The sequence below is a fragment of the Chaetura pelagica genome, unplaced genomic scaffold (assembly GCF_000747805.2).
Source record: "Chaetura pelagica isolate M959 unplaced genomic scaffold, ChaPel_1.0 scaffold82, whole genome shotgun sequence".
NCBI lineage: Eukaryota > Metazoa > Chordata > Aves > Apodiformes > Apodidae > Chaetura > Chaetura pelagica.
In genome coordinates this window covers 6,600,490-6,615,098 of record NW_009952990.1, presented here as the reverse complement: position 1 = coordinate 6,615,098, position 14,609 = coordinate 6,600,490, and the positions used below count along the sequence as shown (strand labels likewise).

Here is a 14,609-nt window from a genome sequence, read left to right as displayed (position 1 = left end):
CAGGAAGAGAAGCTTTATCTTTTCCCCTGTGATGCAGACATTAGAGGGATTGTTTTGTTTTGCCTAGAAGATTTTGAACAAGCAAAATGTATTTATAACAATGTAAACCTTGCAACAAGTAGTATCTTGACAACCTGCAGTGTAGCATCATTGGCTAATAAGGTACACATCCGGGTTACATTACCTGGATAGCAGTAATGGCTGTTCTGCTGAGCTCTTTGCACCCTGGTTACAGAGCTGTAATGGAAAAGACTTTAGAAGTTATGTAAAACTACAAATGCTTATGGATCTACTACAAAAGAGAAATTAAATCTGGGAGGCAGAAAAATATTTCTCAAAATAATCTGACTTTCTCTCCTTTCAGTTATTCACGGATCCTTTGTGATTTCCTTTCTTAAGTCTTTTTCTTTGTATCAAACCTGAAACTGCATTAAATATAAAGATACATTGTTTAGTAGAAGTGTTCTTATTGCCAGGATGGAAGAGACTAAATGGGGATTTGAGAGTCTGTGAACTCAAAATTCTCTTTTGTTTTCCATCTGCTTTGGCTGGTCTAATGACAAGATACCCTTTCCTCGTCCTCCTAATCTTACCTCAAGACTGTCCTCTGGTCCTGCAGTCTGGGCCTGCATCACTGGACAGCAAAAGGGTTCCTCTGGCACAAGCTGCATGTGTGGTTCGTGCTTACTGCGCATCACCGGCAATCCCGGCTGCTTTCCCTGCAACAGGAGCAAACCATGACTGGTTGCCTGTTTCTCAGGTCTCCACCAACAGCTCAGATGTTTGGACTGAATCCTTCAGTGCTTACCAGGAATGACAGATCCTTCACTAATTCTTACTGTTGTTGTGATTACAGGACATAAACGCTTCAATGACAAACAGCACGGTGACAAGCAAACCTCCTGTAACACTGCGGCTCGTCGTCCCGGCAAGTCAGTGTGGATCCCTTATAGGAAAAGGAGGTTCCAAAATCAAAGAAATCAGGGAGGTAAGTTTTGGGATGTCTGCCAGGAACACTAGCTAGCTCAGTGTCCTACAGCAGCATGTCCTGCCACCATCGGCTGCTGCACTTTGCTCGTTGCATGAACATGAGCGACTGCTGAGCAAAAAGGCTGGAATAGCCTTGCTCTGAGGGAAGCAGGAATCCAGCACAGCTACACCCTTCTGTCTTCATGAAGCTAAAGACCATGTGTGAAATAAATAAACAGCTTTACAACATGTTTGTCTCTGATGTGCAATTTAGCAAGGCAACAATTTAGCGACATAAATTATTTGTCCAGTTTCTCTTTGGGCAGCCCCCTCCCCAGCAATGCTCAGGTCATCCTGAGTTGGAGCATTACAACCATTTCCAAATTTTAAACCGTACTTTATCTAAAGGTATTAATTCAATGTGCTGTGCTAGCAGTCATTTTTTCCTTTTTTAACAAACGCAAAAATTACCATATGGTGCCAGTTTTAATTCTTCCATCCAGGACTGCAGCAACATAGCACATGCCAGGGCAAGGATCCAATGTTTGTTAATTAGTCACACAAGAAAATTGGGTAAATGCTTAGTTATGTATAGAAAATCAGAATATGACCTTTCAGAAAAATGGATTTTTATTCTGGAGAAAGTGACAGTATTCCTTCTCAATTTGTATTCATTCATCATGGGATGAGGTGTTGAATATCAAGGTAACATACCAATCAATTTTTTTTCATGTGACTATGTCAGAACAGAAGCTTTTGACAGGCTTAACCAAAGTGAAGCTTCCTTTTTTTATCCAAAAGGTAGATGGAAGATGGTATTTTGCATTTCATTTCAAATGTGAAAAAAGTTAATAGATATTTTTCTGTCCAATAGAATTTGGTCAGATGTCAAAAGGAGTGGAAAATCATTTTATCAAAAATTTCTATCCAGCGTTTGCTGTGAAATGTTGGTTTATGGTAGCCTTGGAAGAACAGGTGATGACGAAGACAGTTAAAGCTCTTATCTTGTTGACTTTCAAGTTCTTCCAAATTATTTCATTTCAATTTCATTATCCCAGGAGGTTTTTTAACAAAGTTCTTGCTGAAGGGTTATCTTCACTTTTCAGGATTTGGCTGCTACTGAGTCTTTTCTCTCCTTGCATACAGGGAAGTAAAAGCAGTGTGTACTGCTTCCATTAGCTGACAGAGCTGCCAAAGAGCTTTTGCTGCCAAGCAAACAACATGTTGTTCCTCCATAAGCCTCTCGCTTTGTAAACTGTGTTTATGAAAACATGCAGAAAAAAAATTCAGAGCCCTGCCATTTGAAGGGTGTCTCTCTGCTTACTGAGACCTTTTTTTTAAGTCCTTGGAATGTTGTTATTTTATTTTTCATTGAAGAGTCTGAGTTCAGTAGTTGTTGTCAAATCAGCTTTTAAGATGTGGGAGGAAAGAGTCACTTGATGACACTGAGGAAAAGAAAATATTATTTCTGTGCAGATGTTAGGGTCACAGGAAATCCTTTCTCTTTTTTCCTTTAATGCCAAAAAAAGATTTATGAGAGAACTTTGTAGAGATGGGAGAAGATACTAGTGTGTTGAAGTGCGTTTTCTGGGTGTTCAGTCTGCCTTACGCACGGGACATTTCTGGCTCAGATCCTTCATGGCCACTGGACTGTTGTTGGTGTTCGTAGCAGTTTGTGTCTGGGTGAGTCAGACACAGCAGGGCCTGCCTTGGCAGACACCAGGGCAAAGCCAGGCTAAAGCCTTGCCACTGGAGGATCATCAGAGAATCATAGAATGGTTTGGGTTAGAAGGGACCTTACACATCATCTAGTGCCAACGCCCCTGCATGGGCAGCACTACTGTTAGAGCACAACCATCGGACCTGATTTCTTGTGGTCCTTCAGATCTTTTAGGGGTCCAGGAGAACCATCAGCAGCAGGAACTCAGCAGATTTCTTAGCTGTTTTCATATAGGAGTAGGCGTGAGTCTGATCTGTGTGCTTAGCTCTAGGTCTTACAGCCGTTGATACTTTGGATTTTATTTTAAACATTGGCAACTCCATCCGGAGCACTGAGTGAATGCTTCTAGGCCATAGGCTTTTAAAGGTGAGATGGGCCTTCTGGTCTGTGAACATTAAGTGATGTAACTGATTATTCCAGTGACCATAGTTTCAGAAGCAATTACAGACTAGTCTAGTACAAGGAAGGAAGAGGTTAAGGCTAATGTAGCAAGAAGTCACACTGCACATTTTCTTAAGCCTAAGGGTAGTGGACAAAAATACTTCTCACTTTTTTCATTGCTGACATATGACAAAAAGTCAAAGAATAAACAGGATGAGCACTGGAACCAAATGTGTAAATGACTGCAGTACTTGGCAGAGTATTTTGTGCTAGATGTAAAGATACCCAGAACTATATTTAAACAAAAATGATGATGAAACAGGGAAAAAAGGATCATCCAGCTTGAGATGTGGTCTAATTTCATCATCAGACAACACACTAAGCAGCAATTGCGTGAGGGATAGTCTTTTGTGTTCAGTCACATACCCAGGAACAACATGTAGGGTTGCTGGGCTATTTTCACGATAACAACAAAAAAAAAGAAAAGCATGACTGATTGATCAATTTATGGCAAAATTCCAAAGTCAGTTACAGAGCTACAGATTGATATTCTGGCCTTAAACGGCACTAGTGAATGGTCTGTGCAATCAGTAATTTAATCAGTCTCTGGAAAGAAAAGTAAGGTGTTGTGTGTAACTAGCAGGAAAACAAATTAACTCCTTGCCAACTGACACAAAGTTAGTGGTTAAGGAAGAGACTTTTTTTAAAAAGCTCAAAATATTGCATTGCAATAGCAATCAGGAATAGATTTTGAATATGTGAAAGTGCTAACTCAAATATGAAATGGCTGTTTGTTGGGTTTTTTAAACTGGAAAAAGGTTTTTCAGGATCCTTGTGAAGTAATACCACAGATTTTTTTGGCCTCATGTACTTTTTAATTTCTTTGAGGGTTTTTAGTGGGTGCTTTGGTTAGCTAAGATAAATTAGTGCCAAGATTAAATTAAAAATAAATAAATATTATTACCTTCTTGGGTGCAGTAATGAGTTAAAAGTTGATGATGTACATATATTTAATCAACACTGATTATAATTTAGAAGTGCTTCTGTACCATCCTGAAATATTCCAGAGTGCAAGGCAGCCCCAGATTTCATCCAGACAAGCAAGTTGGCTATCAGTGGATTAAAGAGCCATTTGTCTGAAACTCCTTTAGCAGATGTTCTTCAGTTACCAGCGATTTTTTTCTTTCTTTTCTTTTTTTTTTTTAGTTATTGAAAAATGCTTCATTTCACGTTTTTTTAATCAGCATCACAACTGTCTGAGAGGATTTAAAGTCTTGTCCTGAAATTCAGGCCACAATTTGATTCCTTAACAGCTACTGAGGACTAATCTTCCTTGGATGGGAGTGTTTGCAAATTGGCTTGAGCAGGCAAATCCTTGTTCTCCCTGACCTCAGTTACCCTGTCCAGGTGTGGGTTTACACGCGCACACACACACACACACACACCTGCCCAACAGTGACGTTCTCTTTGTCTCTGCTCAAGTCCACAGGTGCCCAGGTGCAGGTAGCAGGGGACATGCTGCCCAACTCGACGGAGCGCGCAGTGACTATCTCGGGCACCCCCGACGCCATCATCCAGTGCGTGAAGCAAATATGCGTGGTTATGCTGGAGGTGAGTCAGCACTTGGGCTGTCACTTCTCACTCGGGAGATGCTGAAACATATTATTCATTTTTCAGTTGGCCTGAATTCCCCAGGGGTGCTGCCTGCCCTTCCCGTGCCTCTTTCAAGAGGACTCTTCTGTGCCCTGCCTGGTCTCTGAGAACTTCTCACAGCAGGGTGAAGTAATCAAAGACCAGGGCTCTCATTACACTGCCAAACAACAAACCAGGTCCTGCGTGGAGCTGCAGCCTGTTCTGAGATAAAAGCATTTTACTCTGATGCAGAATAGGGCAGAAAACAGCTGGTTCTCGTTCTAAATAGAAATAATTCTGACTAGCATAATTTAGATTTAACAGGATTTATACAAAAAAACTGAGCATTTTAACCCTTGCTGAAATGCCCATAATTTCATGCAAGTATGTTTTTCAGCTGATTAAGTTGAATAGAAGTTTGAAAAAAAGTAATTCAGCCAACCAAAATGAGATATTTTGACCTAGTAATCATAACTTTACATGGAACATGAAACATCTCCACGTTTATCATGTGTTCTGCTGGAAAATTTTCTGGGTTTTTTTTGTTACATTTGATTTTTTTACCTAAGTCAACTCAAGGGCTGCATCTCTGACACCCTACTGTTCTCTTATTCTCCCAGCAGAATGAGACAGCACTAGGGCTGTTGTTTCTGCAGAAGTATGCAATGCATCAAAATGACACACAGCCTTTGCATCAAAATATCATACAGCCTAATGCAAATAAAAGCATAAACATTATTAAATCCCCAGTATTTTACTGTGGAAAAGTGACTTTTGTTTTTTTCTCTTTTTTTATCTGATGTGAGGAAAGCATTCCTTTTTAAAAATGCAAGAGAACTGAAAGAAAATATATTTTAAAAAAATTTAGTTTGTTGGAGATGGAGTACATGGTGTCAGTAGTTTTTAGCTCTGTGACTACATTGTATAGTCTGTTGTCCAAGTGACATTCGTGGGATAAATAGTTATTTGTTAAAGAAGATGAGAGAAGCTACTTCTCAAAATGAGGGAGACACTCTCCCATTTTCCGGTAGGTAGAACCACTGTTCAAATAACTGGTTTGGGCATAAGAAGTACGTAATTTTAAGATAAGTCAAACTGGAAGCAGCACTAAGATGACACTGGTTTAACTACAGTTGGCTTCTTCAAACCTTTACAGAACACAGAAAATGAATGTGATCTGATTTGCAGCATATATTTAATTTGGCAACTAACACTTTCCTTAACATGAAATGCCTAATTATATGGTATTAATGGAAGCGGTGTTGCTGTTACCTTCTTTAGTTCTAGTTAATGCACTTAAACCAGGACACCATTTTGCTAGGTGTACCACAGACAATTTGAAACCTTTTTTCCAAAATGCAGGTGCTTCTGCTCTATTTGTGAGAAGTCAACCTTGGTTGCGGGTTTTTGCTTTGGGTACTTACCTTGGGCTACAGGGATCAAACTCCCTTTCTATGCATTATGGAGGCCATGGTTATGATCCTGCTGAAGTTGGGAGGATTTTTCTCCAACCTCCCAGCTCAGTCAGACAAAAGGCAGGATCAGGATGGTCATTTGCAGCTGAACGGCTGACTTAATTTAGTTGGTAAAACAAGAAGCCTTGATGTGTGGCAGGGTAGAAAAGATCAATAAGCAGGAGATGTGATCTGCGTTAACAGAGCAAAACCACAGGCCAGATTCTTCCAAAACATCCACAGATGTCAAAATTGTGCCCATGCTTCCTTAAATACCTTGAAATGCTTGATGAAGCTTTTAGCTTCATACAACAATAGTGGTAATGCAGCCACGCGTGCCAGCACTGCCTGTTTGGACTGTGCAGGCAGCACCTTGGCTCTTCCCCTTGAAGGCCAGACAACTGGCTTCTGGCTTGCTTTTGGGTGGATGGGGTGGTGGGCTGAGTTGAGTTTGCATGTCTTCTTGTCTGCAGGGAGCAAAGTAAAGTGTGATTTTTTTTTTTAATATTACCTCTTCTTCATTCTGCATTTTGATCACTTTGTGTTTTTGTCTGCAGTCCCCACCCAAAGGTGCCACCATCCCCTACCGTCCCAAACCTGCCTCTGCACCTATCATTTTTGCAGGTGGCCAGGTAAGAGCAGACACCATTTTGGCTTCAGCTGGAAACCACACCGTCTTGGCCCAACCTCAGCCAGCGCCTGTTAGTTTTCAACTTTTACTCTTTTCTGCCTGGTATAGTATTGATGTGCTTTGTCTGTCTACTCTGTGTGCTTATGGTTTGCAGGAAAGGGAGAACACTGCATTGCAAACCTGACACAAATTGTGATGACTGGCATTTTACCAAGATTTAAAATTAAATTCTGTAATCAAGAAGAGTTTGCCCTCCTGCGAATTGAGAGGTGTTCAAATCAGATGCTCCCTGAGTGGGACAAAACTGTTTATTGTGGGGGTTGTTTTTTCACTCTTAAGTTGCAGCTCCACCAGCAGTATAAGCTGTTCCATCAGCTTTTCAGATATGATCAAACAGCAGGATATCTTTGCTCCTGAAAGGTGCCTTTTTTTGTCCCTTAGTTGTCACATTTTTTAGGACCAAATAGTGTGTTTTGCAATAAAAATCTCTACACACATAATTTCTGCTGCTTTTAGTTCCTCAGACCAAAGTAGCAGTGGGTTTGTGAGGTTACGGAACTTCATACATGCAAGTGTAGACCTTCCCAAAAGTGACATGCACCAGCCTGCTTGATAACACAAGCACAGCATTTATGTTTCTTTTTTATATAGTAAAGTTTTGCCGATTGCCCCTTCCTCTTAAGCTGTGTCAGTCAGCTATATCTTTAAAACCCCATCTGCGATGTGACTTACCCTTGTCTTTTGATAATAGTGCCACTGAGACATGGTGGGAGTTTGCTCTGCCATCATTTATTGCAGGAGGAATGCTTTTTAGTAGCTGATGAGCCAGGCAATGAACACAGCTGATACCCTAAAATCACCTTAGGAGGTTCACAGGGGGACCCCTTAGCCAACAGGCTAAGAGTAGCATTGCCCGGATATGTGCAGAGGTGGAGGGGTGAGATGCTGCAAGCCCTGCCCGACTCAAGGGGAAGCTGATCTCCTAAATCTGGCCTAGAGGAATGCAGCCATCTCTCTACTTAGGATCCACATATGTGAAGCCTCTCTGGCAGTAAGGCACCCCCACCCAGCCAAATCTTTTCCCCACAATGACAGCAAGGCTCCTTTTTAAGCTGTTTCCCAATGGGAAGAGCCACTCACCTGCATGGTGAAACATCTGCAGGGAGGTCCCACCTCCTGTGGCATTAGCCCATCCCAGGACATCAGCCTGTCATGGGGTGGTATGCAGGCTGCTGGCCCACCACTGTAGGCAATTTTGAGGTCATATGAGAAGCCAGACATGGGGTTCCTGGAGGGGCAGAGGGCACAAGATGTTGCTGGTGGTGTTGGTGGTACGGTCACCACGATCTGCTGGTTTATATGGAAGCTCCTGCACATCTCAAGCTTATGTCAAAGTGCCATTGCTTCTGACAGGCCCCTGTAGTGAGCTTTCTCTGAATTTTTGTCTCAATTCTTGCCATCTACTCTGTAATAATATGTTGTGATGTATATCCAGATATTCATAATCTGGATGTGGTAGGTTTCAATTCCAAATTTTGAAGCCTGCTGCTTTTACTTGTCTTAAAAATAAGAACTCTGTTTCCCTAGTGGTCAAAGTTGAGCTGAAATTTAAAATCATTTGCCCAAAATTGATCTGTGAAAGTTCAGAATAATTTGCTCCATAATATATATATTAAGTTTACACTGTAGTGTTTTCCTTTAACAAATAGGTGTGTGTATATACATATGCAGCAGCCTATTTTACTGGTATTGTAATTGCCACTCCCTTTAAAGAATGTCTCTTTATATGATTACTCAAAAACCTTAAAGTTGTTTGTTAGAGCACTCTGAGTGGTTTGTATAAATAATTGAATGAGTTCTATGTTAAGGTCTAATAGCTCTTGTCGTCTTCAGTTTTATCAGTTAAAAAAGTTCTCCCTTTTCTAATGCAGCCTTCTTGATGTAGGAAAGAGCATGAGACTGGCACTTTCTGTTGCTTTGAAATTAGTCTCTGACTAAGCAAACTTTAAGAAAATGCTTAAACTGTGTTTGGGAGTCAGTATGGAAAGACACTTTAATCACATTTCATAAGTGGAAATTAGTACTGGAAATAAATTTTTTTCACCCGTGTTAATTCCACCACCCAACCTTTTGGCTAGGCTGTCTGAAGTTATTTGTCCATTCTGAATTGCATCATGCCTGTCTTGAAAGGTTTTGTTTTGTTTAATGCCTACATATCAAGCAACACTAGCAAAATCAAGTTTCTAATTTTCATTAACAAATTTGGGTTCTTCTGCTTTTAATTCTCTTGTGCTTCTTCAATAATACATTTCATGACAGTACTGAAAGGAAGCTGAACACTGTCCTTCCCTGCTCTGCCCCTTACCAATATTTAGCATATTCACTGGTGAAAAAATAAATTAATCCAGCCTTCCTGCCAGTTGGAAACAAATGGGAGATTTCTACCCACTGTGCTACATTGCTGGTTAGATGGGTACTCACAGGGTACAGCTTTGTTTTTTGTTTCATAGCAGTTTTATGGTTTAAATTGAGGAAGAATTGTAGACCAGGTCATTCCTGCAGTTGCTAATGTCAGTACATCAGTAGGAAAGTTTCCCTCAACTTTGATGGACCTGTAGCTCATGTCCTTAGTGAAACATTATAGTACAGATGTCTCAGAAACCTCTACCAGGCTTATACTTGGCATTCCTCAGCCATCAAAGGGCACAGTTCCTCTGCCAAGGGGTGAGGCGGTCAAAGACAGCTTTTCTCAACCTAAATCAGCCAGATGACCTTTTGGGAGCCTAAAAAGTGGAGAGGTTTTTTATTTTACTGGGAAAGCAAATGCAAGGTTCATCTTGTCCAGTTTTATGTAGTTGTCAATGAAAACCATAAAAGCAAAGCTAGTCTGAGCTCTGAATGTTCATGAATTCGGTTATTTCTCCAGTTTGCTTGGTTCCCTGTATGTATACATAGAATATGAGGGAGCTCAGGGACAAAGAAACGAGTGACATATGTTAGCTCATGATTTTTTTTGCAGTGATTTCTTGCTGGTTTGCAGACCACTTCTTGGGAATGGCCCATGTAAAAGATGTTTTCTCAGTAAAGCCCAGATCAGAAAGGACACTTGTGATCCAGCACAGAGGCTCAGACACCAAAACGTGGTTTCCAGACCCATTGTTTGCTCATGGACCTGAGCACCCACCCAGCACCATTTCCAGCTGTGAACCCCCCCTGAGGCTGTTCCTGTGCTTGGCAATGCACAGAGCCCCCACTGAGCGAAGCAGTGTAACACCTCCTTAAGGTTGTCCTCATTTGGTAAAACACTTAACCACATGCTTTGCTAGCTTGAATACGTGCTTGCTTAAGACCCAGTAATGGCAGTCATCACCCATTTTTGGTGGACTGGAACCTTTTCATGTCATGTATAAGTCATCAGTACTGGCCATCCCTAGCAGATGTGCGTTAGTATGTTTGCCCATGAGCGTCCCTTTGAGCCCTGTCACACAAATTCCTGTCTGCAAGCTGCTTGTGTGCATAATGTTTGCTGGATTACGGCCTTGCTTTATAACTAACTTAAAAACTAAATTAAATGTTTCCTCTTCAGAAGGGAAATACTACTGCAAAAATGTGCATCAGGCAGTTGAGGCATTAAAGGTTTTAATATCTGAACTCCATTAAATGAATTGTTCTGTCATTTACAGAGGATTCATTACTTTCTAAAAAGGCCTTTTGTCAAATAAGCATTTTGAAAACTAAGCTAATCAGCTCTCTTCCTGTTTTTAATTCCCCCACTACAAATATTTATACATGATAATTTGCCCTTCAGCTTTCCTGCCTGCCTAAGCACAAGCACATTACAATTTTTCTGACATGCTGTTCCTTTCAGAAAAGTCCTACAGGATGTAATAGAAAATTACAAGCTCTCTATAGGTTTTTCTTTGTAGGCCATTACAGGGAGTTGAACAGAGCCAGCAGGAGAGACGAAGGGCTGTTCTAAGTGATGCCAGGCATGCCACCATATCCCTCCTCGCTTACGGGCTTTTTTTTGCCAGAAGCGATGCCATAAACTATACCTCTAGCTCTGCTCTTGTGGTGCAGAGAGGCTGGATTTGGAGGGGAGAGGATATTTGGCTTCCTGTGGAAGATAAGACCACCACTCTGTGGGTCTCCATCGTGCTCCTATCTCCAAACCAGCATGCTGGCCCCGTGCCCAGGCGCTGCAGGACAGGCTGCCATCTAGCATGTGTGCTCACGTACCCACTGGCATGGCAGCCTGGGGCACAAGAGCCATCGGGTGCACCAGGGCACACATTTGCTGGCACTTAGGATCTGTTGCTGTCAGTAGCCAGATGAGGTGGCTCAGAGTGAGCTGGCATGTGTCCCTGTGCACAGCAGACCAGAGTTGGGTGGCAGGGCAGGGAATCCCCTGAGCAGGTCTGCCCCATCCTCACTACTCCCCTTGCTGCTTTGGCATCAGCATCTCCCCACATGCCTTGGTGGCTCTGAGTGGACGGGGCAGCAGGGAGAAGTGTCCACCTCCCATGCTCCTTGACCCCCACAGTGTCCCCAGCTGTGCTCCCAGCAGATGGAGATGAACTAAAGAGAGATCCTGAGGACCAAGGTCATCAGTGGCTCAGGCAGAACCTCCTGCTTGGAAGGGGTGTGTGGACAGAGACCTTTCTGTACTGTTCCAAACATTTTCAAGCAACACAAGACAATTAAGCTTCACTCAGCATTGAAAGCAATGCAGGTGGCATTTGCCTGGTGACCCAGGAAGAGCTTTTCTGATAAGAACAGGAATGCTGCTTGTCCCACCTGACTAACCTCTGTCTTATCTATGTTTTTTGTTTTCAGGCATTCACAATTCAGGGGCAGTACGCCATCCCTCACCCAGACGTGAGTCCTGCACATGTAAACTACTCCCTTTTTCTGCCTCTCCCTCTTATTTGTTCCGGGCAACATTTGCTTTCTACAGTCATCAATAAAGACACAGCCTAAGGACACCTTTCCTGAACAGCACACTGTAGAGCCAAGTGTCAGCCCAGCTGCATCTGTTACCTTGTGTAGTAATTGCTAGAAAGTACAATGGCCCAGGAACAAATGACAGTTATCTTTGTCCTTTTTGCATGTGATATATTTGAGTTCTTTTAATATGTAATTCTACAGTGATTAGTTAATATTAACAATAGTCATTACATGTAATAACAGTAGAGATGTCATTTATAACCAGTTTGGGTTTTTTTTCCTCTACGGTAGATTAGAATGAATGATTAAACCTTTTTTTTTTTCCAATATAATTTTAATTAATCCAGTTTTAGAACATGTAAGATGGTTTCTCTGCTCTGAAATAATTCCATTTGATTGGTTAGTTCTAATTTCCCATCCTGCCCTGCAGTTGACCAAGCTTCACCAGTTGGCTATGCAGCATCCCCCCTTTACTCCCCTTGGGCAGACCACCCCTGGTTTCCCTGGTACGTACCCATGACCCCCTGGGGATGTCCTTCTTCTTAACAGCTTTGTTTCCCGTGGTCATTACATCATTTTAATAATAAATGTGGTCAATGACCAGCAGTCCTTTTCACACATTAATCTCTGTTCTTCCCTCCCCTACCTCTGTTACCATTCCTTTCATCATTACTAAAACGTGCTTTGTTTGTTACATTTATTTAATCACAACCGCTTCCTTTGTGCCATTGGCTAAAAGCCCTGAGTTTTTTTGGTTCAGTCCCTGTAAAGTTATTGTGCACCATACAGCATGTACCAGTTGAACCCAAGTGAAGTACTTGTGTGTTCATCTTGTCAAATTTCCAGTTTGGTAACGTGGTTCAAAAAGAAGTAAACATAGGAAAACAGTATGTAATTGTGGTACAGAAATACTGAGGAAAGAAATTACAGTGCACTGGAACTCAGATTCCTTGTAGAGCCAAATCTCTAAAGAGCATCTGTAATCATCACTGCTGGGACAAGTGCCTCTCTTCCTATTAGATATGCAGATATAGCTACAAAATGCAATGGAATTTTAGTTAAATTAAGGACTGCAAATTTAGTCCATGCTTATGAAAGCTGAAGCTGAATTCTAGATTCAAGAGTGAAAAGTCATTTAACCCTGCAATAAATAATTTTTCCTGTACTTCACTATGTACATGCTTGGCGTTTAAAAACGTTGCAAAACAGAAGTATGTATGTACTGGTACATGCTTTGTATGGCAAATAACATTTTATCACATACATCAAATTCTGTGAGCAGCTTAACTGTTTTATATTCAAGGTAAAATAAGTATATGTAACTCTTAATTGAATGTAAACATAAGTAAAATGTAGTAAAATGTCTTACTCTTTTGCAAGAGTCTTTTTTTCCCCCCTACCTTTTCTAGTTGGAAACTAGGGTTTTTTGCATGTCTTTACAGAAAACAATAGTAAAAGAAAAGAAACAGACATGACATCCAAAATATACTTTTGTTTCTTCATGATGTATCTGATAAAATATCTACAAAACTAAATTGCCTTTCCTAGCTTTATTATTTTCCTAGCCTTATTCTTGTCATTAACATGTTGCTCCTTAATCTTTCCTGGTTATATTTGTGAGAGGTATGTTTCTGTAATGTTACAGTGTTTTAGAGCAATAATTCCATTTTTTCCTAAACATTTTCCTTTTGTCCACCCAGTTTACAAACAAATGTATGGAGCTTAGAGTATTCTGTACATTTTCCTTCAAAAATTGCCCTTCCCATCATTTCTTCAGCAACTAATCCCATATATAATTTTCAAATTTTCTTAGGTTAATTTGGTCATTCTTAATGTTTTAATTTTTCTTGTTCATATCTATGTATTTTGTTCTGCTAATTGCTCGCTTGACTTTCATTTTCCGTATTATAGCACTAACGGTAGACAGGTCAAATTTCAGCCATCCATCCATTAATTTCTCAATTGATGTGTTTAGGACAAACTTAAGAGAGTATTTTTAGAGGACAGCCTGCATTTTCTAGAAGCTTTTTATGACCCTGTGGTATCTCATGTGACATTTGTTGCTTTGGTGGGTTAAAGGTTAATTAAAATAAGACTAATTTAAAATTACTCCAGCCCTCTGAGTTTTGCATCTCTTGCTTTCTTTTCTGTTTCACTAGCACTTCTCTGTTTTTCTTTGCTTCTCTCTTTTTTTTTTTCCTTCTTTCTGTATGTTTCCTTCTTTAAAATATCATTTGTGTGTCTTGCCCTTCTTGCAAACAACCGGCGTAACATTTTCCCTCTGTCCCCTGAATAGGACTGGATGCCACCACTCCAACCAGTTCCCATGAACTTACTATTCCCAATGATGTAAGTGGACCAATAGTCAGTATCACTTTCTCTTCTCTCGCTCCTCTGCTGCCAGAGGGGGAACCTCTCATCTTCGGTTCATTTATAAAACACTAGTCCCCAGAATAAACTGTACAGCATTTACTCTGTTGTGAAGGGGTTATTAGAGGTTAGTGAAATGCTGGACAGAAGCAGCAGCAGTGACTGTCCCCTCTCATGCCAGGTCTCCAGTGCTGCTGGTTTAGTTGCACGACGGTGCTGAAGTGCTTCACCAGCTTTCTTAAAGCCTGGGTGCCTGCTGCTTGCAGTGGTTTAGATCAGAGTTACCAAAATTTGTCCCTCAGGTGGCACCAGCATGGGCAATCTCAGCAGAAGAGTTAAAGGGTGTGGAAAAGGATGTGGGCTGGATTCCTCCATGCCAGGGGGGTGGAGAGCTGGCACTGCAGCCACTTCTGTTGTGCCAGACTCTGCTGCACCCTGCACTTACCTGAGGTGGCGCTTTTTCTCGAGCAGAAGGGGTACTCAAGTTATGTAAAGGTGGAATATA

At 41.2% G+C, this 14,609-nt stretch overlaps 1 protein-coding gene across 1 annotated transcript in view; it reads left to right on the top strand.

The window, feature by feature from the left end:
* PCBP1 (poly(rC) binding protein 1) overlaps positions 1-14,609 on the top strand; it is a 56,369-nt gene that overhangs the window by 24,227 nt on the left and 17,533 nt on the right. The window contains exons 5-10 of the mRNA XM_009996500.1: positions 857-988; positions 4,553-4,681; positions 6,714-6,857; positions 11,624-11,665; positions 12,165-12,240; positions 14,031-14,083. Of these exons, the coding sequence (XP_009994802.1) occupies positions 857-988; positions 4,553-4,681; positions 6,714-6,857; positions 11,624-11,665; positions 12,165-12,240; positions 14,031-14,083 (576 nt within the window). The remainder of the gene's footprint in view (positions 1-856; positions 989-4,552; positions 4,682-6,713; positions 6,858-11,623; positions 11,666-12,164; positions 12,241-14,030; positions 14,084-14,609) is intronic.